This window comes from Conger conger, chromosome 2 (genome assembly GCF_963514075.1).
Source record: "Conger conger chromosome 2, fConCon1.1, whole genome shotgun sequence".
In the NCBI taxonomy this organism is placed as follows: domain Eukaryota; kingdom Metazoa; phylum Chordata; class Actinopteri; order Anguilliformes; family Congridae; genus Conger; species Conger conger.
Genome location: NC_083761.1, coordinates 50,449,111 through 50,475,653, shown reverse-complemented (window position 1 = coordinate 50,475,653; position 26,543 = coordinate 50,449,111). Strand labels below are relative to the sequence as shown.

General features: G+C 39.3%; 2 protein-coding genes across 4 annotated transcripts in view; both read right to left on the bottom strand.

Moving 5' to 3' along the window:
• Positions 1–1,024: 1,024 nt before the first annotated feature.
• ca15b (carbonic anhydrase XVb) lies at positions 1,025–10,010 on the bottom strand. Of its 2 annotated transcripts, none has more exons than XM_061232291.1 (9): positions 9,957–10,010; positions 8,946–9,024; positions 8,554–8,580; positions 6,707–6,877; positions 6,464–6,615; positions 5,301–5,396; positions 3,538–3,610; positions 1,987–2,150; positions 1,025–1,708 (listed from the first exon to the last, which is right to left on the bottom strand). In XM_061232291.1, the coding sequence occupies exons 2-9, from the start codon at positions 9,022–9,024 to the stop codon at positions 1,520–1,522; spliced, it is 951 nt and encodes a 316-aa protein (XP_061088275.1). In that variant the 5' UTR covers positions 9,957–10,010; the 3' UTR covers positions 1,025–1,519. The 2 variants fall into 2 exon arrangements, with proteins under 2 accessions (XP_061088275.1, XP_061088276.1); XM_061232292.1 differs by having other exon boundaries at positions 8,946–9,042; positions 9,957–10,007.
• Positions 10,011–16,038: 6,028 nt separating this feature from the next.
• Positions 16,039–26,543, bottom strand: part of LOC133111477 (putative carbonic anhydrase 5) — a 59,598-nt gene continuing 49,093 nt past the window's right edge. For both annotated transcript variants that reach the window (XM_061221876.1, XM_061221884.1), the window contains 4 exons: positions 21,184–21,273; positions 20,806–20,878; positions 20,110–20,273; positions 16,039–16,865 (listed from right to left, as the gene is read on the bottom strand). In XM_061221876.1, the coding sequence (XP_061077860.1) occupies positions 16,695–16,865; positions 20,110–20,273; positions 20,806–20,878; positions 21,184–21,273 (498 nt within the window). In that variant the 3' untranslated portion in view covers positions 16,039–16,694. The remainder of the gene's footprint in view (positions 16,866–20,109; positions 20,274–20,805; positions 20,879–21,183; positions 21,274–26,543) is intronic.

Here is a 26,543-nt window from a genome sequence, read left to right as displayed (position 1 = left end):
AGTGTATATTTTCACATATGTTTGAACATAGCATATAGATTACTATCTGTGTTGTTTATTATACAGTGGCTTCAGAATATATTTTCAAAATATTCTCTTGTCTAATGAGACAAATATTTAACTCTTTGGGAAGAATTCCAAGCACTATGTTTGGCGAACAGCAGGCACTGCTCCTCACCTGCCTAATACCACTACTACGGTGAAGCATGGTAGTGGCAGCATCATGCTATGGGGGTGTTTCTCAGCAGCTGAGACAGAGAGACTGGTCGGATATGTGGAAAAGATGAATGTAGCCAAATACAGAGAAGCCCTTGAAGAAAACCTGCTTTGTGCATGCAACCTCAAAAGGGGGAGCCAGTTCACCTTTTAGCATGACAATGACCCAAAGTTTACAGACAAGAAAACACTGAATCAGCTTCGGGACAAGTCTCCAACTGTCCTTGAGTGGCCCAGCGAAAGCCCAGACTTAAACCCCATAGAACATCTGTGGAGAGACCTGAAAATTGTAGTTCACAGATGCTTCCCATCCAATCTGAGAGGATCTGCCAGGAAGAATGGGATAAACTGCCCAGGTGTGCAAAGCTTGTAGAGACTTACCCAAGACTCGAAGCTGTAATTGCTGCAACAATACAGGGGCATGTACAAAGTACTAAATTCATGGTGTGAATACTTATGTAAATTAAGAGATTTCAGTTTCGATTTAACATTTTCACTTTGTCATTATGTGTTATATGAGTAGATTGATAGGCAAAATGAAAATGTATCCATTTACAATGGTTTACAACACAAAGTGTGCAAAAAGTGAAGGGGTCTGAATACTTTCTGAAACTACTTTTTTCTTCATTTTATTAAGGGTAGCAATAATTCTGGAGCCCAGTGTATATAGTCTACATCAGTACTGTAAATCATTAATCATCGTTGGCTATTCTATTGCATTATTAGTCGGCTAACTAGTAACTAGTAGTAGGCCAGTTAGTAAGCCAACTACTAAGCCATTTTATCTAGGTCAACAAAATAAAGATGACACATTTGAGAATTTATTTTTGTAAAATACAATTCGTATGAAGCAGATGTGCGAAGAAATTGCACCCTTGCAACCTTGTGAGATATTAGATTTCTTATTCAGACTCTAAGGAAATGAATCTTACTCACTATTAAAGCTATCATGTATATTGAATATTTGAAATTATTTACAGGTCATTTTTCCATGGAATGCAAATTAACAATTTTCAAATGTTCATCAAAAACAAGTTATTTGCAGAATCATTATTGAATATTGAATGATAAAAATAGTTCATTACAGATATAGCTAGATATTAAGATGAATATACAGTCGGATTCATTTTTAACCCATGTCGACCAGCTTGCAGCAGGAATAGGGCACTTTTTTAGCAAGTTAAGCAGGGTTCCAGCCAACTGGACACACTCAAATTCCCCAAAGCCTGAACTGGTCTTGTGTGTGTGTGCGTGTGCGTGTGCGTGTGCGTGTGCGTGTGCGCATGCAAGTGTGTGTCAGGCTCTATGTTCTGTGGAGCAGAGGCAACATGGCAAGGGAAGCAAGGAGGCCAAATGTGCTGTAGGATTTTGATACAGCAGAGGAAGGGGTCGTCACCGTTCTGTTATTGATTTCCACAATGTTTCGAAAGGTGTTGGTCATTAGAGGAGAATTGGAGGAAGTGTTGAAATAGACAGATGGGAAGAGATCAATCTATTGGGAGAGAATAGATGTAAGAATACAGAATAGTTGCAGAGTGCCCCATCTTTTATGAAACCCCTCAAATTTTACATTCATATTGTTGAACTAATTCACAATCAAATATGCATTTGAAATGAATTAGACTGGAAACCTCTGATGGTAACATCAGTTTGGTACCATACTACATTTAAATTAGTTACCAATACAATTTCTCTTCCAGGTGATAAGGACTGGTTATTACTGCCAATAATGCTATCTTTAGTAAAAATGTACCGTAGGTGAAAACTCACCAAGTCTCTGCTCACTCGGATTGGATCCTTGAATACAGTCCATACCACGATCTCATCACAAGTTGGTGTGGTCAGAGAACCCAGGTACCGAAAGTACTTTGTACGGTCCACTCCCACCAGAAGATCATCAAGTGAGAGATCGTCAATGATATTTACATGGTCACCTGTGAGTGGAAGATCAAGGTCAGTTCAGTAAAAACAAAGACAATACTGTACATTAATACAGTGTACAAAGTATGCACAAAGTGAGCATTTTATTAGACTTTTGGAGGTTTGACGCCTTGTGTGTTCACACACGTGGATACGAAAAAAAGCTGTCTTTCATGAATCTGCCGAAAGTTTCAGATCACGCATTCATTTGCACACAGGTTTCCGAAAATATTGATAAGAGGCCCACTGTAATGTTGACTATGTGCAGCTAGAAAACCATGTATGAATGACTGTTCTGTTCAGTTGTATACATACATGTAAATATAGTTCCCTGTAACATGATCGGGGAACTACATCTCTAGTGGGGGATGTCATGTTTACTGTGCACTTGTTTTCATTTGTGCATTTATTTCTGTTTTTGATGGTTTGTGGCCATTCTCATTGTAGACTGATCCCTCGTATGGCATTTCATTCTTTTTCTAACAATCTTTCCATTTTAATTATGTGACAGTAGTTAAAATGATAGTAACAGTCAGGCCTACTGCCACACATTTTTGAAGACAGCATTGGAAAACTCTACACAAGTAAAATTTATTTTAAATGATTAATGCAATATTTTGCAACAATGTCTCAGCATAATATAAGAAGACAATTGCGGTTTGGTTTAAACAAGCAATGATCATTACACCTACCATGATGTACTGGTTACTACCAACATCATTGAGCAATTGTATGCATCTTGCTGTTAAGAGGACTAAACTGCACAGTATTCACAATTTATGGCAGTACTATATATGCAAGCTGTATTGAGGGCATAAGCAATCTCCAAGCATACATCTTCCTCACTAATATCATCCGGTTGGGCACAATATCAAAGAGACCGATAAACAGGACGTGTCGTAATTCTTTTGTCTGTCAGTTACGATAGGTAATAATCATCATCCTAATAATCAACTAGCCCACAATGGTCAAAAACCTCGGCCTTATGCTCATCTTCTATTGTTTTCCTAGGGACAACGAAAATTTCAAATACAACCTACGCAATATGCATGGATCTTAAAAGGTAATGAAGAGCTTATTTCATCGGACATAAATGAATCAAGGTGCACCACACCAACTGATAACATAGGCAGCATAATCCAGGCAGCATTCCACCTGCGTCACGCACCTCGATCTACCCTTCACTGCAAGTCAATTCCAACATTCAATAACCACACCCAGGGCACCACAGACCTCGCCAGTGACTGCAATGATGGGCTGTGCTAAGTTGATTCCGGAAAATATGGCCCATTATGTTTCATCTTCCTGCTCCTTCACACAGCCAGATTCAATGCTTCAAAAATGGAAATATGGTTGTAGACCAAATATTGTTTTGATGATTTGGGATGGCGTTCTACTTACCACTATTTGTGATGTTAGCAAGATAATTGGTAAGGATTTTCCAGCTTGCAGGTTGTTCAGTGCCATCTCCTTCCTGACAGGGAAGTTCAAATCAAATGGCATGTTAGGACATATGTTTTCTGGAAGTTATCTGCAAAATTATGAACCAGGCTCAGTGGTTTAGGGTTTCATTTGATGCAATTGGCCCAGCCATCTGACAGTAGGGGGCAGCAGAGTGTCAGTGTTCTCCCATTACTCTGCGTTGATGTTAAATTATAGTTGCATTTTGGAGTGACTTAAGGAATGGCTTTCATTTGGAGATAATTGTAGTTGAAAAATAAAGCCATTACAGTCCCCTCAAAAAGTATTGGAACAGCAAGGTCAATTCCTTTGTTTTTGCTATACAATGAAGACAATTGAGTTTGAGGTCAAAAGATGTACATGAGATGACAGATCAGAATTTCAACTTTCATTTCCTGATATTTTTATCATGATGTGTTAAACAACTTTGAACATATCACCTTTTGTATCAGACTACCCAATTTTTAGGCAAGCAAAAGTATTGGAACGTGACTGACATGCGTTTCTTGTTGCACAGATGTGTGCTGTTTGATTGGTTAAATAAATAGTTCTGAATGGCTACTGTTGGTTTTAGCCTTGGGTTTTGCCTGTGAAGACTGCATTTGTGTTAGAAAAGATAAACCAACGTTAAGACCAGACAGCTGTCTTTGGGAGAAAAGCAAGCCATTTTGAAGCTTAAGGGATAGCTTGTACAACAACTTGGAATGTCCTGAAAAAGAAAGAAACCACTGGCATACTGAGCAACAGACATCAAACCAAGAATAACAGCAGTTGATGACAGAAACATTGTGAGAGCACTAAAATCAGTAGTATCAGAATGAGAAGGCAAGATTACAATTTGCAAAAAAGTAGAGATGAACCACAAAAGTTCTGGAACTAAGTTTTATGGACTGGTGAGACCAAGATTAACCTCTACCAAACTGATGGTTGGCCAAAGTGTGAAGAAAGGGAACTGCTCATGATCCAAAACATAAAAGCTCATTTGTGCAGCAAGGTGGAGGAAGTGTCATGGAGTGTCTGTAACTGCTGATCTCCTGGGATTTTCACGCACAACAGTCTCTAGAGCTTACTCAGAATGGTGCGAGAAACAAAACATCCAGTGAGCAACAGTTTTGCAGGCGGAAATGCGTTGTTAATGAGAGAGGTCAGAGGAGAAGGGCCAGACTGGTTGAAGCTGACAGTAACGGAAATAAGCATGCATTACAACAGTGGTATACAGAAAAGAATTTCTGAATACACAACGCATCAACCCTCTAAGCGGATAGGCTACAGCAGCAGAAGACTTAAAGGTAAAATAAGTAAGATGTGTGTTAAAACATTGTTACAAGACCATTGAAAATCCCTCCCCATCATGAAAAAAGGCTCACTGACAGGTTGACTGACTCTCTGCCTGTGTTTATAGTCCTTAAATTCAGCTTTCAAAATATACAGTTGATGGAACTTTCTACCAATATAGTGTGCAGCTGTACAATAACTGAAGCTCAATGGTTGGAAATTGTGTTGTGGTTTGAGGGTGTTTGTTGCTGCAATTCCTCGAAGGACTGTTAGGAGACCGAAATGACCTATTGTACCTTTATTAAGTCAAATAAATAAGTCTAATAAATACCTAATAAAGTGCTATATACACATACAGTATAATATATTTGCCACATAATTATATTTGCCAAGAAATCCACATGATGACATTAGAAAAGACTTCTGACCTCTATAAAGAATCCGAGAGCTGCAGCTCCTTCAGGGTCTGTCAGTGCCTGGGACGTCATGCCATTGAATTCAGATTTAATACTCACTATATGGAGCTGCAAGAGGGAGAACATGGATTTGTTGAGACAAACATTTCAACTTGTGTCAGTACATAGAACTTATTCATTCTCTAACTGAATTAAATGAACAGACACAGATCCCCACTCTAAAATCAAGAGACAAATCAATCTGTGGTCTGTTCCTCTCTCCATAGACCACGTTAATCCGTTTAAAAAAAATGGTATTAATCTAATGATCTCACTACATGACACAGCCTGATCTAAATAAAGGTGCTGTAACTTTTGAACTTCTTTACAGTATTATTTGGAAAAACTTGATCAGGACTGTACTGTGGAATAGACATGTTTGACAGGCCTCATGGTGTCATTACCTCTAAATGCTTTTCAATAATATATCTTTACATTGGTGAATATAAAAAGGGACTGAATATAATCTGAAGTGTCAACATCTCAAAAACTACCACTTACACATGCAATAAAGGCTAAGAAAAAAATGCAACTTCTGAATTGTATATTTTTGTTCTTATATTTTTTGATGTGGAGAAATGGTATCAAGCACTGTTAGAATATGCCCTTTATTGTCTGAGTCTGTGGCGAGGTGAGGGTCGTAAACCGTGAGCATAGCGGGGGGAGGCTGAAATTATTGCCCTGCTTTTCAAATTAGAGGCTGATAAGCATCTAAACTGTTCTCGCCAGCAGAGTCTTCTTTACAACCTGGCATCCCCTTTTTGAGATTTTATTATGCCGCAGTTTTTTTATATTCTATAAATATAAACGCAATATTGTACAACTGAACCACAAGGGGGCAAAGTGGATAGGGTTAAATATGTCAAACAGAATCGCTGCCCAATGTCACAGATTTCCTCATAATCATCACAAATCTTGAAGATAACTGATGAAAATGGCAAGATTTGTCTCGTTTATAACCTCTCTTCAAAGTCTTATCCTCAGAGAGTCTTCAAACATTTTTTTTAAACTTATTAACCACTTAAAATTGAAAAAGCTTTATGAATAACTGAATTGACAAATGATTTCACTTATTGTTAAGTGACTCTTACAATGACTCTAAATGCTTTGTCTATGGTTACGGCCCAAGATCTTACCTCCATGGGGTACCTCTTATTGTCCACAGTGTGTTCAGATCCAGGGATGCTGGTACCATTGCCCCAGTGCAAATGGAACTGCAGAGAAGTATAGTTGGTGGATAACCCCCCTCCAGAAACTGTCACAAGACCGTCACGAAGCGTCACCTTCACTGTGGAAGGCCAAGAGGAGGCTTAAAACACAAACACATCAATGCAACAGTGCCTCTTAAGCTGACACAAAGCTGTAAGGGAACCCCTCACCTGTCCTGCCTGTGTTCGTAATCTCCTTCATAGTGCGGTTATTGCCGAAGCCACCAAATGTGAAAGCAGTCAAATTGGCATCCACCTTCACCTTTGTCGTTTCAATGTCTATAGGTGACTGCCGGGTTTCGTTGCATACGCCATATGGCCTTGAGATCCAAACACTGTCATCTAAAAGAAAGTTCTGTCTGATCACTCTTGTACTTCTGTACATGAAAACAGGATTCAACCAAGCATATGAATTAAAAGGAGTGCTGGAAGACAGAATCCATTGTGATTAGAGCAAATGATCTCTATGCATCAACACAAATAAAAAATAAAATAAAAACCCTATCATGTACAATCAGTGAAAATACTATGCAAGAAGTTACATTTTTTTCATATTGACCTGGCCAGGTCTAACATAGGGTAGGCTAGTCTGAAATGGTAAGCAGTAAATTCTACAGCAGATTTAAAGTTACAGTGGCTTCAGAAAGTATTCAGACCCATTTACTTTTTGCACATTTTGTGCTGCAGATTAAATTACAAATGGATAAAATTTGCATTTCTGCCCATCAAGCTACACTCAATAACCCACAATTACAAGGTGAAACATTTTTTGCAAATGTATACAAGTATTCAGACCCTTAATTCAGTACTTTGTAGAAGGCCCCTTGGCAGCAATTATGGCTTTGAGTCTTCTTCGAGTCTACAAGATTTGCACACCTGGATTTTGGCAGTTTACCCATTCTTCCTAGCAGACCTTCTCAAGCTCCATCAGATATGAACAGCCATCTTCAGGCTCTCCCATCTCTACAGAGTACTTGTGAAGAGTGAGAGTTGGGTTCTTAAGTCACTCCGTTGACAAAATCCCTCAGTTACTCAGTTTGGCTGGACTGTCAACTCTAGGAAGAGTCCTGGTGGTTCCAAACTTCTTCATTCATTCATTCATTCATTATCCTAACCCGCTTATCCTGAACAGGGTCGCAGGGGGGGCTGGAGCCTATCCCAGCATACATTGGGTGAAAGGCAGGAATACACCCTGGACAGGTCACCAGTCCATCGCAGGGCACACACACCATTCACTCACACACTCATACCTATGGGGCAATTTAGACTCTCCAATCAGCCTAACATGCATGTCTTTGGACTGTGGGAGGAAACCGGAGTGTGGGAGGAAACCCACGCGAACACGGTGAGAACATGCAAACTCCGCACAGAGGCCCCGGCCGATGGGGATTCAAACCCAGGACCTCCTTGCTGCAAGGCGGCAGTGCTACCCACTGCACCATCCGTGCCACCCTAAACTTCTTCCATTTGACAATTATTGAGGCCACCGTGCTCCTGGGAACACTCAAAGCTTTAGAAATGGTTTTATACCCTTATCTATGCCTTGCCACAACTTTATTGCAGATGTCAGAGGACTTGGACTTCATGGCTTGGTTTTTGTCCAGACATGCATGAGTGAATTGTGGGACCTTATGTACACAGGTGTGTGCCTTTCTAAACTATGTCCAATCAAGTTCTATACACATCACTAGAATAATTAAAGTAAACAGGATGCACCTGACCACAATTTCAAATGCCACAGCAGAGGCCTGAGTACTTATGTAAATGAGAGATTTCAGTTTTTGATTTTTAATAAATTAGCAAAAATGTGCATATTTTCACTTTGTCATAATGGGTTACTGAGTGTGGGTTGATGGGCAGAAATAGCTACTTTATCAAGGTCAAATTAAATCTACAACATAATAAAGTGAAAAGTCAAAGGGTCTGAATACTTTCTGAAGCCACTGTATATAGCAATATAGGCAGGTAAATGGTTGATTGAGTTTTTCTTCAAAACTAAAGAGCAAATAACAACTTACTGCAGGAACTTAAATGATAGCACCAGGCTGAAAAAGAGGCACAAGAGAGGCACATAAATTTCCTCGATGCTTATAGGCTTATTACAGTACCACTTTACAAATACGAAAAATGTATTTAATTAATTAAATTGTGTTTCTTGATCAAGATTTACCAGACGCATTCCATACATTATTCGTGTGGCACAGAGAAAAACCAATACAATAGCCTACAGAAATGCCATTTCATACAGTCAGACATATACAATTCACAAATACGTATCACGTAATGTTTATTACTTGCAGCAATGGGATACATTGTTTCTAATTGGTGTTTTGCAATAAGTATATAATTCCACGAACAAAAAAACAAACAAAAAACAACAAAAAAAAACAACAACAAAAAAACAACTTACGAATCTCTGTATCGGCACAGTGTGCAAAGTGCATCAAGACCGCAGCAAAAACGGTCAACGTTGCGAGTCGGGCCTTCATCTGGAAGCGATACGAAGGCTATATTATCAAACAAATAATTATGCTGGTCTGTTATTCCGTTACATCATAAAACAATGAATTGGAGTTAGTCTGTATGCCTATTCACCTTCTTTTCATTAAATCGCATTGCTTCACATGCAGTAGATTATAATACTAGTCGATAAAAGCATTGTTGTACTTCCATGAAATAAAACAGGGAAGACCCATATCATTGCCATATCGTATAGATACATTACAATATTGCGACAAGAGTCCTTATATGCGTGTTAGTCCATTACGGTACCAAATTATTGGCTATAATGTTTAACAATGACCCCAGGAAAATCGCAAAACACAACTTAATTCATAACGGAGCTGTGCATAGACGCAATTATTTTCGAGCAACTCAATCTCAAATAAAGCTGCAGCTAAAAAGGATACAATTATTTTCTAACAAGGCATGGAAATTATAGCAAAGGCTGCACAAATTACAAAAACGTATTGAAGAACTGTTAAATAAAACTTGTTTCATACACCAATCGTTATGTAGTTAAGGTAGGCTAGAATTGTTAACATAATGTTGTGCTGAATTAAATTAGGCGTAGGCTACTGCTCAAGCTCATTTTCATAATATGTTGGTTGTCATTTATATTAACCAATTAACTTTTTTCTCAAATGTTCACTCAAGACTATTATCAGCAGGATACTTCATAATCCCTCCTCGCCTGTTTGTCACCGTGTCTCACCTATAAGGAAAGACAACTGAAGAAAGTAAGCTATTTGTGTAGGTTAATTAGTAAGGATACTACTAGTCCCAAATAATATAATTGATTCCAGTGCATGTGTTATGCATTATGCTAAACCGTATTCTGTGATGTGTGTGTAGAATACGGCGTAGGCCTAAATGTTTGTAGCCGAACACAATAACATGAACTCTGATATAAAATCCTTACCCTGTTGCACCGCGTGTCTTGGAACCGTGTTACCTTTTCCCACAGAAGATACAGGCTATTTATTCATTTCCGACATGGGTATTGGTTGGGGTGTGTCTGTGTAAACCCATTGTATTTGAATGACATGACGTATGCCAACCATCCCAAATAACCGGACTTCTAAACCAGTTCCGATGAAGCTTGGCGGTGACCATTCCATTCTCTGGAGTAATGATAGTTAAAGGTAGTTTCAGTGGCCACTGTTAACTTTTGTTTTTCACCATATTGGCTGATAGAAAAAGCCGTAAGTTTAAGTCTATCTCGAAATCTATGTTTAAGGCACTTTATCTAATTAGAGTGACATCAAACTTCCCACACAGATACATGCATTATAATGACATTGTCATTTCCTTCTTGTTGTTGTGACTGAAAATCAATAGTACGACAGGATGTAAATATTTGGACAGTGGTAGATACAATTTCTGTTCTCATTGGATTTGACCTGAAACATCTGAGGTTAATTATTCAATCTGCTGGAGTAGAGCCAAAAGTATTGAAGCTAGTACGTGCCACATTTACGCCTACAATGACAACCATGTCTGATCATGAAAACTCAACAGGTGACTTAACAAACAACTACATCTCCGGCATTCAAATGTAATTTTGATTGACGTTGTGTAGCCTATGTCATCGCAATGAATGATACATTAAACCATAAATGGCGTGGTGGTGATGAATGATGGGCGGATCTTTTTAAAATCAAATAAACACCGCCTTAATTAAATCTCGTGCGGTCTTTTATTAATTCACGTGCTGACTTTGCATGCGACGTGGTGGTTTGTTGTTGAGCTTTCATAATATACGATGTGGCCTTTGGTTCATTCGTGTGTTGAGTTTTGACTATTCCTACAAAAACTCAGTTATCAATTATATCTATTTTGATTTCGGATGTAATTACTATGAAACAGGATGTAAAATGCATTTACATCATAGCCTACTTAGGCTGCTTGTCTAGGCCTAATTAAAATAAAGCTGTAAAATAAAGTGTTACCTTATTTTTCCCAAATGTATGGATAAAGTCATTATAAGGACCTGATTTTTCTCATTGTGAAGCAAACTAATGTTATCTTTTAATAACACAGTTTATTTTTTGGTTGCAAAAGGGTGGTTGGTTTTGAGAGGTTGATGGCAAGGCTGCGAAGGGCAGGAGCCCCACTTTCAACAGTTAATCTGTCTGTTTCTGACTTCAATTGCAAGGTTTAGAAGAAGAGTATGTGCATAATAGTCTTTCTTAATGCAGTGAATTCCACTCCAACCTATACACCCAGTGAAGCACATCAAATACCATAAAAGTTACCGTCCACCATTGATTAGGTGGTAGAAATAAATGCTGTGTCTGTTGCCATCATACCTCAAGAAAAACCAGTTTGATGCATGTTACTCATACCAGTCATGATGCATGACGTGGACCCATAACCATTTGGTCATAAGTTTGCCTCAGGGATCTCTGCATCTCTTAACAGCTCTCATGCATTCATGCTTCCATGGAATGCTGATTTCTGAGAATTGGTTGAGGTGAGGGACAAAGTCACAGGACTGTTGGAGAGGGACAGAGCAACGTGAGAACTTGACTGAGTCAACTTAAAAGCATGCTATGCTGGATTCTGACCTTGAAAATATTATAAAACAAACATGCTCAGTGATTGCTATGATAGACTGGCAACCTGTGTCTGTGTTCACTTCTGCCCAATACCTTGCTTGTCTACTTGTATTTGTTATTCTAAAAACTGCTTGGGCCTCTTCTTGGTGTGGAGCTTTTTTATTTCTGTGTTGTATCTGAAAAGCATGTGTCCAATACACTGAATTCATAGGGGAAAAAACAAACACTTTTAGGTTTTCGCTTAATTAAAAATATATACATTTATTAGAGCTAATATTTTTACAATGTATCAATTACCATAAGGCAGATGGTTATGTGCATAATTGTCTGTAATAGTCTCTGTTAATGCAGTTAATACCATAAAAGTTACTCATGGTCCACCATTGATTAGGTGGTAAAAAAATAAAAGAATGCTGTCTGTTAATTTATGATGTTTCCTCTTATTTTTTCTTTACTGTCAAACATTTTAGATTTATCATGAAGACCATCAATCATCAACTGGTCACACATTGTATTTGTAATCCTAAAATGAATGTGACACCACTTAATAGGGCAGAATATCAAATTCATTCAAAAATGAAAAACAATGTGGAACGAGTTCCAACAGGTTCCAACATGCCCCGGCTGTGCTAGTTGTACTCCTGCATAGCTCACAGTCTCTGTTTGCTAGTGAAATGTCTGCCTTATAACCCACAAGACTTGTGATTTAAATGATGTATATTTGGGGTCTGTGGCGTTCACACATCATCAGTTAGTTGAAAAGCACTTTGGTGAAAAAACATTCAGGGTGCTAAAACACAGATTTGTTAATAACTCTTGATGCAGTTTTCAAATCGCCGTGCCACTGACACACGAGAAGCAGGTTGCTATAATACATAAGTGAAAACAAACCCATCATTCTTGGTCAAATGCAAAATCCCCATGTTTCAACATGCCCCATGTTGGTTTGTGCCCCAGGCTCCCCTACTCAATAATCCAATGGGGGGGGGGGGGGGGGGGGGGGTAAGCGATTGGCTACTACAGGTTTACGAAAGATTAGCCTTGGTTGCCATCTATTAATAAAGTAGCTGGCCAGCTTTCAGTAACATCAATTAGCTGCCATGTTATAAGCTAATTAAATTCTAACTAAATTACAAATAATTAAATCAAAGATTTACTACAGAACCTGAAGGAAGTTATTTGTGGATAGACTATTCTGGCTTCTCACATTTACACAATAAAACAGACACAGGTTTAATAATACAATTTATTAAACAAGCATACAAAATAAGGGCTAATCTAACAAGGTTGGAGGTGTCTATGTGTGTTTGTACGTGCGTGTGTGCACACGTGTCCCTTTTTCTCTGGAGAAGAGAAGGGGGGAGGGCAATTGGCATGTTGGTCGCGTTTGCGTAGAATGTGTGTATGTCTTGTGGAATCAGTATGGCTGAATAACTTTGTTTAACTACAAAGGAGCAACATAATGTACTGAGGAGGGAAGCGTTACTTAGGCTCATAAGCAATATTTGTAACTCATTTGGTTATTCGCCCATCACCGACGGAGAGAGACCACGTGGGGACTTGTACTCTATCGGTGGGACACAACTCATTCGAGTGATTAGTAATAAAGTCCAAACAGACTTCACTAGTGCTGTCAGCTGTTCATATTGTGTGCGGAATTTATTGCCTTAATTAATATTTTATTTAGGCAAAATAATTTTTAAAAGCCAATTGAATATTATAATTATCATATCATATAAAAAACGCAACTGGATTCAACATCCTTCAATCTCCTCTTCAGGAGGTAAAATCCATGCTCAATCAGTTAAGGTCTGGTGATTGACTTGGGCAGTCTAAAACCTTCCACTTTTTCTCCCTAAGGAAATCCTTTGTTTGTTGGCAGTGTGTTTTGGGTCATTGTCTTGCTGCGGGACGAAGTTAGTCCCAATTAGTTTGGATACATATCTCTGTAAGTTGGCAGACAGAATGTTTTTGTAGACTTCTGAATTCATCCTGCTGCTGCCATCATGACTTACATGATCAATTAAGATGAGTGAGTCCACTCCAGAAGCAGCCATACACGCCCAAGCCATGACACTTCATCCACAGTCCTTCACAGATGAGCTTGTATGTTTTGGATCATGAGCAGATCCTTTCTTTCTCCATTACCATCACTTTGGTACCGATTAATAAAAACTTTCCATAAAACTTTGTTCCAGAACTTTTGTTGGTCTGTACTCTGTACTTCTTTGCAAATTGTAATCTCTCCTTCCAATTCTTATTACTGATGAGTGGTTTGCATCTCGTATGCAGTTGTTGTACAAGCTTTCCCCAATGCTCTCTGATCGATTTCCCCTCTTCTTTAAGCTTCAAAATTGCTTGCTTTTCTCCTAAAGACAGCTCTCTGGTCTTCATGTTGGTTTTTCTAACACAAATGCAGTGATCATAGGCAAAACCAAGGCTAAAACCAAGAGTAGACATTCATCCATTTATATTGTAATGAATCAATCTAACAGGACACTTCTGGGCGACAAGAAACATCTGTCACTCATATGTTCCAATACTTTTTATTGCCTAAAAATTTTGTCTGATACGAAAGGTGAAAGGTGAAGTTGTTTAACAAATCTAGATAAAAGATACCAGGAAATAAAAGCTGAAATTTGGATCTGTCATCTCATGTACATCTTTTGACCTCAAACTCAATTGTCTTCAGTGTATAGCAAAAACAAAGGAATTGACCTTTCTGTTCCAATACTTTTGGAGGGGACCGTAAATACATTTCACAGTAAGTAGATTCCCAAAGCTGCTGCCAGACATTTAACTTGTCATTTGCTGTTTATTACAGTTTCCTAGTAGAGATAATACCTGCATACATACACAATAATGTATGACATCTTACCTCTAGAAAAACCTGTTTGAAGCATGTGGCTCATTCCAGGCATGATGCATGACAGGGACCCATATCTCTTTGGTCATGAGTCTGCCTCATGGATCTCTGCATCTCTTATCATGTTGTCATGATTTATGATTGAGATGAGGGACTAAGTCACAGGACTGTCACAGGGATAGACAGAGATAACTTGACTGAGGCAAATTAAGGACATCATGGCAATTGCACATTTTGTCTTATTTACTGCTGTCCTTTGCCTCTATGAGGCTCACACACAGATTTTTACAGACTGCAAGTCTGGTTCATCCACTTTTAACTTATTGTGTTGAATTCATATTTATCGCACTTGACATTATGGGCCATATTTTCCGGAATCAACATCGCACAACGCATTGCCGCGGTCAGCTAGCGAGGTGCGTAGGGTACTGGGCATGGCTACTGAATCCGAAGTCAAGCGAGGGGTGCACCCAGTCGGCCTACGCCACGCACCTTGCCAGGTGATGCCAATTCACTATACAGAGTTGATTTGTGGTGCGTGGGCTGGATTATGCTCACTATATTATCAGTAAGTGTGGTGCACCTTGATTCATTCATATCCAAATGAACTGTTTTCATTACCATTAAGATCTGCTCTGGTTGGATTACCAATTTCCATTGTCTCTATGAATACAATGGAAGACGAGGATAAGGCAGATATTTCTCCCAAAAAGTATTTTTTAAAGAAGCACTGTCATGCTTTTTTCAGTTGAGCTTATTTGGATGGAATGCTTAAATTATATGCGTGTAGGCATTTTTAAAATCACCGTCATTGTAGCCGTTTCCTAAATATGGGGCAAAACATTTTAAAACAAACATGTCCAGTGACGTCTGTAGCCTTTGCACATCTTTTGAAGTAAGGTCCTGTAACAGCGGCAATGTTTATATTGTGAATCAAGACCCCAGACGTTTAGTGGTAGTACAGGCTGACAACAGTATCTTGACATTTTACTAAACAAAATAAAATCATGGAAGATCATAACAATGCCATGATCCTATTCACAACAATGGTATGGCTTACTTAGACCAAACTGAACTCAGCGATTTCCTTTTAGGGGGGAAAAATGGGCAGTTAATATTCACACATTGTATTAATGCATTCTTAATGCATGTACAGTAGCTTGAATATACAGTACTTGCTACAAATTAGAAACACTGCCATTTAGTTCACTTAAAACTGTTATCTGTGTCCTTTCTTCAGTTGTTTCTTGGAGGTATTTTCCCATTTGACAAAAATACAGGCACGTGGCAAAGGGACAAATGGTGGACTTGTCTGACCGGAAAATTGCAAACGCCACACCAAAATAGCCACGTGCTGCTTACTGTTGACACACCCCGAGCAGCAGCTCTCCTTCCACTTCCTGCACAGCGAGTCACGACATTATGAAACAGCACAGGTGCATAAAAATTAGTCTGTGTGACAGTGTGCATCTGCACAACATGCCATGCGTATATTATACTTTTACTTATCTAACATTCCTCCTCTTTCACTGGATATGAAGCTGTACATTACAAAAGCATGACTGAAACAGTATGAGTAATTATGACAAATGTTTTATTCTGAAGTAAATTTATTTCCATGAGAAGTTATGAATTGTGTTACATATGTGTAATTTGAACATTTTCAAACTTTATTGCTGTAGTTCCAGGGCTGGCTTTAGCCTTTGTGCTGCTGTGGGCAAGACATTAGGGATGGGGGGGTAGGGGTTTGACAACTATCTTGAACACAACACAGCATTCCATTTCCGCATTTTTCCCTTTGTTTTTCACCCCCTCATTGGGATGATGTCCTAGGCAACACCATCGTCATTGCATATGCTTTGAACCAGCCCTGTCCACTTTGTACATTGTTTTGAATTGACTGAATTAATTTGATTATTTCTTTGTTAACTTTTAATTCAGCCTGAATTAAAATAGAACTACTTGATTCTATAAAATTGAATGTATATGCATAATACAATTGTATCATCGTTCCCCTGCCTTTTTCCTATATTTCCTCTATTCTATTTCTTGGTTCTACATCTCATTCCACTTTGATATGTTTCACTCCTTCTCTGACCACTTCTGTTTTCTCTGTGTCTTAACTAAAGTAGACCTCACCATTATTTATTTGCAGTAGTTACCAAACATTCAAGTCTTGTTCCTAATTTAACCATGTCTTATGTTACCACCCCTTATCTCTCCATATCCCGCTTTACTTTCCCCCCATCCATGTACAGCCCACATACAGCAAAGACAGGAGCAGTGGGAGTAGATGGGGCCTAGGACCAGTCGGGGCAGTGCTGGTGCGAACTGTGCGATTATGAAGCTTCTGTCTTGGGCGGTAGACGTCATAGTAACCCATGATAGAAGGGAAGAGTTTCACCTGTGAAAGAAGAGTGGCATCCTGTGACATCTTTATCCACACAGAAATGAGTGTCATTAGAGTGTTCCTTTCTGACATAGTTACCATTAACAAGGTATAAGACTAACTTCTGTACTGTCTGATAGGTCACAATAGAGTGAAGAATCAGAGTGGAGTCTTCATAGTTTTGGTCTGGAAATCATTATTTAGGGCCTATACAAAATAGGTATCACATATGCCCAGGGCAACTCATGCCCTGGGCATATGCTGAGAAGATGTCAGGATGCAATAGAGCACATTCAATAGCTCACGTGCTTTGTCCTTCTACATTAGGGCAGGGCAAAGTCCACTTTGATAGTTGCCGTCACATGACAAGCTGATTAGATATTTGCATTAACAATATTACATATAACCAACATTACATTCACATTGGCCACTGGGCTCCAAAGGGTGCCAAAACTTCTTTTTAATTCAGTTTGTATATTTTATTTTGATGTAAAGTAAAAACATTTTCTTAATTTAGCTTAACTGTGTTTGTGTTGTGTTAATGTATGTGTATGGAGGCTCATCTATTGTTTTAATATCACCAGGTTTATTTAGTACTGCAGAGTGGCTAGCTAACAGCTTATTTCACATTGCTGGCACATGCCCCAAGATTCAAGTCATAGACGGAGTACAGATGGCTTGCTATCTGGGCAAAAATTTACTACTAGTTAAAATGTCTTATTTCCTCTGCTTGCTCAGAGCTAAAACCAGCTTTACCAGCTTACTGGTCGTACACTGGTCTTTGCTGGAATTTACAGCAGGAACTACAAGCAAACGTAAAGTCCACCAATTTAGGATATAACTTTTAGAAATTTTTTAAAATAATTTACACTCAAGGCCGATTGTTGGTTAAGGCATGTTTGCCTGCCAGAGGTACTTGCTCAGTTGTCTTCATTGATGATGTAACTGCTGATAGCAGCAGCAAAATAAATTCTGAAGTGTACAGAAGCATCTTATTTGCTTAAATTCAAGCAAATTCCTCCAAATCACAGATGAGGGGATGCTTTGGGAAGGGGGGGTGCACAGTAAAACCAAGTATATCCAGAATATTGAGCCATTGATGACCTCTCATGAGTATCAGGGAGCTCATGCCAAAATCCTGGCAACTCCTGATCATTCTGGGAGACTTCAGATCTCTGTACGGTGTGCACAACTACAAATACGTGCATAAATTGTGTTTTTGCCAAGGAGTGAAACGACTGTGGGGAATTTTTTCATAGGCAGAGTACAGGGCATGCAGCCAATTAGCTCATTTACCCATGGTAATTGATGGAAACAAAATCCAAAACCCAGCCCTGGTCTAGAACCACACCTCAATGCTGCAAGGAATGTTGTTGTCAAGAAGAGGAAAGACCTGTTGTTAGAAGCTACAGAAAGTACATTACTACTTACCTTTGCTTTTCACATTACCATTAAAAAAAAACACTGGTGTGGGTTGGGGTGCCTATTGATAGTGTTTACATTTGTGGCAGATATATGCGTAAATAAAATTAAAAGAAATGTGTGAGTGTGTGTGTATTCATAAAGTGACTGTGTAATTTTATTATTCATATTAAAAATATGCAATGCTTTCAAAACTGGCTTAAACTGACTGTGTTTTTATAAATAAAAGTTTCAAAGCATATTACGGCAGTCATTTTTGCTTGTATCTAGGATTTTGGTAGTCAAAGGACGTCAGAGCAGCTTATGAAAACACTGCACTCGGAACAAGATAAAATTATTATTATTATTATTTTCTTATTTATTTATACATTTCTTTTATAAGTGTGTTTTTTTTTGTTGCATTGATTCCTTTTTCACGGTGCAATTTTCTATCACTATGATAATAGGATATAAATTTGAAAGTGTTAAAACTCACTGTTCTAGCTGTATAATCTATTTTAAGATGCCATTGCTTTAGCGACAACAGTTCCTTATTTTGTAACATGTGGGTGGTAAAACAAGTGTGGGGGGAACCTCACCTTCTCTGCATGTTGGAAATTCACATGCTACACAAAATAATGTCTTTTTCACAGAAAGGGTCCAGGGAACCAAATGCATAATTGTTTCTAATTCTGTTCTCCACTGTGTTTCTAAGCACACCAGATACAGCCACAATACTCTATCCATCCATCCATCCATCCATCATCTGAACCCGCTTATCCTGAACAGGGTCGCAGGGGGGCTGGAGCCTATCCCAGCATACATTGGGCGAAAGGCAGGAATACACCCTGGACGGGTCGCCAGTCCATCACAGGGCACACACACCATTCACTCACACACCATTCACTCACACACTCATACCTATGGGCAATTTAGACTCTCCAATCAGCCTAACGTGCATGTCTTTGGACTGTGGGAGGAAACCGGAGTACCCGGAGGAAACCCACGCAGACACGGGGAGAACATGCAAACTCCGCACAGAGAGGCCCCGGCCGACGGGGATTCGAACCCAGGACCTCCTTGCTGTGAGGCGGCAGTGCTACCCACTGCACCATCCGTGCCGCCCTCAATACTCTATCCAGAATACAGAAAATCTTTTCAGTGAAAGAATAGTAAGAATAGTAACCATTTTATTTTGGGTATGCCAATTTCATGCTTGTGTTAAGAAAATGGTGATATTTAAGGGGTTAAACCCATAGTCTGCTGTCTTCACTACAGAGGAATGTGTACCTATTTGCATGGAGCCGGGTGGGGCCTTAACTCATAATCTTGTTTGTGTTTGTGAAAAAATCTAATGAGTATTTTCTGGGATTACTTTCCTAATTCATGAATTACAAAAGACAGATGGCCATGAAGATAAGAAAGTCAAGAGAATGGAATTGGGGTGTGACAGTGTGAGATTTTCACGTTATGATAACTTTGTCAGGTAACACAGACAAGGCTGTGATGTGCCTACTGTCACAATATGAGTTACTGTATCCCTTTTACGCCTCTTTGCACTTGTTGATTTCAAAAAATATATATATAATTTGTAAGCAAATAGTGCTCATCAGCTTGTTAGATTGACTCTGGAACAAGAGATAAATCTGTTCTGATTGCCATAATTTCAATTATGCTGCTATAATTTGCTTTAACATGTCATTTGCTTTGACATGAAGTGACATGACTGCCTGTAGTATGGTATGAGCATTATTGCTTATTGTATACACTTGTAAGTATCCCCTTAAGGTAACTTATTTTAATCAGGAAGATGTTATGAATTTGTGTAATGACTGCAAAATAAGATATGTTTCCTTACCAGTTCCTTGTTAACCTTGATTGGCTGTTTAAACACAGTCCACACCACTGCCTCATTACAGTCAGGGGTAGTCAGGGAGCCATTGTAGCGGTAGTATTTAGAGAGATCCACATCACCAAGCAAGTCATCAATTGAGATTTTGCTTGACATTTCCACTGTGCTATCTAACAAAGACAGAGATACACAAAGGTAATCCATCCAACCTATCCTTTATGCATTTGAGTGAACATGAAGCATTAAGCTATGTATTTTACAAATATGTTATCTGGGATTACTTTTTTATATACATTGTTAGACATTTGTACAATTCAACTATATATTTTTGCAAATTCATATTAAAGGAAATAATGGACAAATTCACCAACGAATACACATGTACACACATACACACCCTATCATAGATAAATTAATTGCTGTTTAAACTCATATTCAGTGTTTCATTTAAAATCAAATGTTCAGGACTACAGAACCAAAAAAACAAAACATGAGTCACTGTCCAAACGTTTACATAACACAAACAGCCAGAGATTATAAGGTATACACCCAACATAAGAGGTGGAAAAACTCTAATCCTTAATCCTAAAAGTACATAATTGTCCAGCCAGATTTGATGCCAGATTGGATTCAAACATCTACAGCAATGCAATTTATGAATTACTATTGCCTAAAGGGAAACTGCAAATAAACCCACAGCACCTTTCTTTTTGATGTTAGAGAGATATGATGTCACAGTTTCCCAACTCTTCTGGTTAGTTTTCTCACGTGTTACCTGAGCAGATTGTGTGACAGAAAATAAAAAAGAAGGTAAAAATAAAAATATTAAGGAGAGTACATTTCAATTCTGAACCATTTTACCCTCTGATTGATATGATATACTTTTTTTATCTTACGTCTGCTGAAATTATTATTTTTTTAAATAGTCTCGTAAAAATATATAGACAATAATAAAGCAGTATAAATAACAAGTGACCCAATGCATTATCATTCTGTTTCTAATTTTGATGTGATCCATCAGTTATTTAAAGCTGGCATGGAACTATGATATTCCATATTCCATGTATCAATGTAATGTACCTGAATAAAGAATCCCAGTACAGCGAGACCTTCTGAGTCTTTCAATGCTTCAGCCACAGATAATCCTTTTCTGACGCTCACAATGTGCATCTGACCAACACAGAATACTTATCCATGTCACAGGGATACTTCAAATATAGTCAGCACCATAATTAATTTGATAGTGACACTTTTTGTTATTTTGCTTCTGTGCACTAGCATTTTGACTGTCAGCTTTCATTTTAGGGTATTTTCATCCATATCGGATGAACTGTTCAGAATTTAAAGAACCTTTTGCATGTAGCCACCCCCATTTTTGGACATCAAATATATCAGTCAGTTTAACGTAATGTAGAATAAAGTAATCATTTTTTATATTTGGTTAGATATCCATTGCATGCAATGACTGCTTGAAATCTGCAATGCATAGACATCACCAGATGCTGGGTGTCTTCCCTGGTGATGCTCTTCTAGGCCTGCACTTTTTTCAGGGACTTTTTGCCTTCAGTATCCTCTTCAGCATGTAAAATGCATGTTCCATTGGATTTGGATGCAGTGACTGACTTGTCCAGTCAAAGATTTTCCACTTTTTGGGTTTGGCATTAGGTTTTATCTGAGCAGACTTATTGACTTCATTGTTCTACTTCTGTCTGCAGTCTCATCATCGATAAAGACAAGTGAGCCTGTTCCATGGACATACAGCCCCAAGCCATAACACCATGTTTTACGGATGAGGTGGTATGCTTTGGATCATGAGCATTTCCTTTTTTTCCATTTCCGCGCTTTCCTCTTTCCATCACTCTGGTACTTGTAATCTTTGTGTCATCTGTCCAGAAGACTTTGTTCCAGAACTCTTGGGGCTTTTAGGTCCTTTTTAGCAAACTGTAATCTTGCCTTTCTGTTTTTCAGGCTTATCAATGGTTTGTATCATGTAGTGTACACTCTCTAGTCCTGCTGGTGTAGTCTTCTATGCATGGTAGACTTTGACCCATCAACACCTGCATCCAGGTGTGTTTTTGATCTGTTGAGCCATTGTCAGGGGGGTTTTCTGCACCATAGAGAGTATCCTCGGGTCATCCACTACCGTGGTCTTCCTCGGTCTCCCGGGTCTTTTGACATAATTGAGTTCACCGTTTTTTTTTTTCTTGGGCATGCCTAGGGTTTTTGCAATGTTCCTGATCGATTGATTTTCATTTCTGAGCCTTATGATGGCCAGCTTAATTTGCATCGACACTGCTGTTTTCATGTTATCACAGCCAATCAACAATCTGTGAAGGCAATTGCAAAGGATGGCAATGCATTGCACAATCAGCCAATCATCAGCATTCACATAGAATAAAAAAATACCTATTAACTGCTTCTATCTGCGTTTCAGAAACTCATATCACAGTGCTACTCACATTATGGCCGAGTCTGAAACCCAGTAGTGGAGATCGCATCAATCTTGCGCTGGATGATTGCAAGATGGTGGTGCCACTTAGCAAGCTCCACACAGATGCAAGCTTCTTGCTGCATCTGTACCAGCAAGTCCACCTCTCCCAGCCATGGTTGTTCCATACAATCCATATATGCCGACCTGTCTGAAGCTCTTCTGGCAGCTGTCCAACCTCTAGCAAGACCGTCTGAAGCCTCGACCGATTTCGTTCTGTGAAAGCCGTGACCCCCCAGTCTGCTTGTGTCGGTACTCAAGAACAGGTTCATCAAGCCACTCCATGTTTGCAGCTGTCGGCTTCCTTCCTTCCCACCGGCTACAGCAATTCCCTCACCTTCTGGTAGCTTCTTCATTGCTACAGTGTCTCCTGACGTCGGAGCTCCAGTCTTGCAAGGTAGAGATGTTAGCCTGGTTACCTTTTGTTTCCATCACCTGAATGTGATAAACGGATCCTTGATTGTGGTGATGTGTCCATATTGTCAACGACTGATGATCTTCGCTTACAGCATTCTCTCACTATTTGCAAATTCATTGTGGCTTTTGGAGTTTACCGTGATATAATTTGGGCTTTTCATCCCGACTGGCGTGAAGAATTTGACTCCTATCTCTCTAGTGTGCAATTTGCAGTTACATTACGGTGGGAGATTGTTTTAGGGACACAAAGCCCTCGTCTGTGCTATATGTAGTGCAATCGGGCACTTGTCCACAGTTTGTTGAAGTTTCTCGCTCTCTTGTATCTGGTACCAATGAAGCAGGTCCATCTTTTAAGTCACAGCATTACGAGACTGACATATGCAGGCGGAAGCTCAATTATTTTAATCACACCCCTTTGTAACAATTTCAATGAAGGTGTTTGTAAATGGCCTAACTGTAAATTTTCCCATACTTGCAATAGCTATATATGCAAGGATCCTCACCCGAAATCGGTGTGCCCTTGCAAATCATCCCCATCCATGCCCATCCATGCCATCCCAGTGAACACCAAACATGAATGGCCGATGTTTAGTGTTCAAGTTCTATTTTGCAGTTCGGCTCATTTTTGGATGCAGGAGTAGACCTCAGTTATTTACAGTGGTTTCGTGTTTCATTTGGCGCCTCCGGAGATTACTTGTTGTTCGCACAACCATCACCAGGTGGCATATGTTAGCCCACTAATCCACAGCGCTGTTACATACTTGCAGGTTTCAACAGTAGAGGGGCAGCAGTTCATCATGAGAAGCTTGCATTATCGTGAAAGAGCTTAAAATTATGTTTCCGGAAGTAAATACATTCATGGTTATGTTTTGGTTCTATTTATACACAACTCAAATAAAAAGTTTTAAACATGGATTTCTTGGTAAGGGCTGCAATTTCTGTTTCTTTTTCTCAGAATATGGACAGCCCAGGTGGAATATCTGGCTATGACCAGTTTGAAATTATAAACTACCATCTGTTTCAAAATATAGGTAGAGCTAGTCAAATCATGCTGAGAATGGAGCTAGGGGGTGTACTACAAAGCCTGATAATGGCGTTGTCGAGCTAGCTAACCTAAGAACTAACCCTGGGTCTTCTAGGCCCTATTTCATGTATATCGTTAACTCAGTTAGCCTGGTTAGATTGTTGATGTTTTGTTGAAGTCAGGACGTTCAGTTTTATAAAGGGATTCCACAATTTAGACGGGCTTGTTGCTGGGACAACAGTGTCTGAAGCACAAACCTGCAAAACCCGAGGTTTAAGGTGAAGGTAGGAGGATAACATGTACAGTCCTGGCCAAAGGTTTTGTTGCATGAGTGGACAAAAGTGACAATTGCTAATTACCCAACTCTCAATTAGCTAATAAAGTTAGGAAACAACTCAAATTAATCATAAGTGTCTAAAGGTTATTGGAAGCTAGCAAAATGACATTTCAAAATTGTTACTAAATGTTACAGCTTGATAATGATCAACAGGCCAGTTTTGGCTGGACAAAAGTCTTGTCGCAATGGCCAACTCCAATTTCTAGGCCACAGTGAATAAGGAAGAAACAAACAAGGGGCTTGATTAGTCTGCTGTAGGTAACTTTGAGCTATAAAAGCAGAAATTTGACACTTTAAGCCATCAAGTTCATGCTCAACATTGCTTCTGTCAACATGCCCAAGATCAAACCAGAAACCAAAGTGCTGATCATCAAGAATCTCAAGTCCAAGTCTCCTGCTAAAGTTGCAGACATCTTCAATGTGTCTAAACGGCAGGTGGAGAGGATTCGCAATACCAAGAGACTGGCGACATCCATGAACGACTCAGGTCGAGCAGACTGCGCAAGACAACTGCTCGAGACGACAGCTTGCTGGTCCGACTGTCAAAAGCCAGCCTGTCAGGAAGCTTGGAGGACCAAGCCGAAGAACTTGGAGGAGCTTTGGGATGCCTGCAAGGTGGCCTTCCATGCCATCCCCGACGACTTCATCGACAAGCTCTACAACTCTCTGCCAAACCGGATGGCAACTGTTCTGCAGGCCAAAGGAACCCATACAAGATATTAATTTCTTAACTTATAGTCCATTATGAAATACGAGACTGATTTTTCATTTGGTATTTGATTTACTTTTTGAGAAAGATAAAATGTATTGATTATAATTTGATTTGCGACAAGACTTTTGTCCAGGTAGAAACTGGCTTGTTCATCATTATCAAGAAATAAACCTTATAAGCATCTATGAAATTTTAGTTTTGCTAGTATCTAAATAAACTTTAGACACTTATGATTAATTTGTGTTGTTTCCTAACTGTATTAGCTAATTAAGAGTTGGATAATTAGCAATTAGAAATTAGCTCAGCTGTTGTAGCAAACTTTTTGTTGGTGAAAAAGCCATCTTTGTAAGAAGAGCATTGGGAAGGGACCATGTTTTTTCAGACCTTTTAAAGAAATAATATGGTGGTTGAATGTAACAATTACCAGTTGTCTTTAGGCAACAATATGGTTTGTTTGTATCAGCAATGCGGATAAATAAACTTACAAGTCAGGGTATGGTTTTTTTCTTGAACAAGGGATACGCGTCAACTTAGGTTTCACCTTATCAGGAGGATTGTAATCTACACTCATTCTGTTAACTGAATAGAGGGCCATACACACAATACCAGACCCCTGAGTCTTGTGGGGGTGGGGTGGGTGATGACAATAAAGCAAACTGATCTGAAACCTCACTTTGTCCCCCACAAGTTCCCAAGGCAGTAAACCCACTGCCAAAAACGAACACTATCATTATTTTCTGGTCACTTGTAATGAAACAGCTGGTAGCTTGTTAACCAGTTCGACCAGCTCCATATTCAACATGGTTTGACCAGGTCAAGCTAAGTTTTTAAATAGCTGGGTAGCTGGTATCACAAGCAGGTCATATCTGGATTTTACACCAGGGACAGCGAATGTCAGCTAAGTTGTATAACAAACATTTGTTGACTTTTACTTTCATGTTTGTACTGATCAGCTCATTTTAACAACATCCACGTCTCTATTGGCTAATGTTTCCCATAGCCTGCACAAGAAACCATTAGCCAGCTATTTTAAATTTTAGGCATTTGGATGAAATCAGTGAAGTAATATTTAGTCATCAACTACGCTTGTGGCTGCTTCCACCATCAGGCTGCTGAAGGACCTTGAAATCCATGGACAGGCTCTGCGACAGACAATTAGATCAGTCTCTGAAGCGGCCGAAAGAAGCAGCCAGTGGATATGGATCAAGCGGAAGGACCTTTGTTGGGCTCAAAGAACACCAACATTACCTGCTCACTAATCCCCCCCACCCCACCCCCCACTTGAGAACCCAGGTCAGAACCCTCCAGGAGGAGGTATGCGGTCAGCTTTAGGCTTGACTCAGGGAAGAGGACGCCCCCTGCCTTGCATAGTCCCGTGGGCTGTACCATTTAAACAACCAGGCAATTCTCATGATTGGGCATGGGACACAAGCTCCGGCCTGATCATCCTGTAACTGGCCAC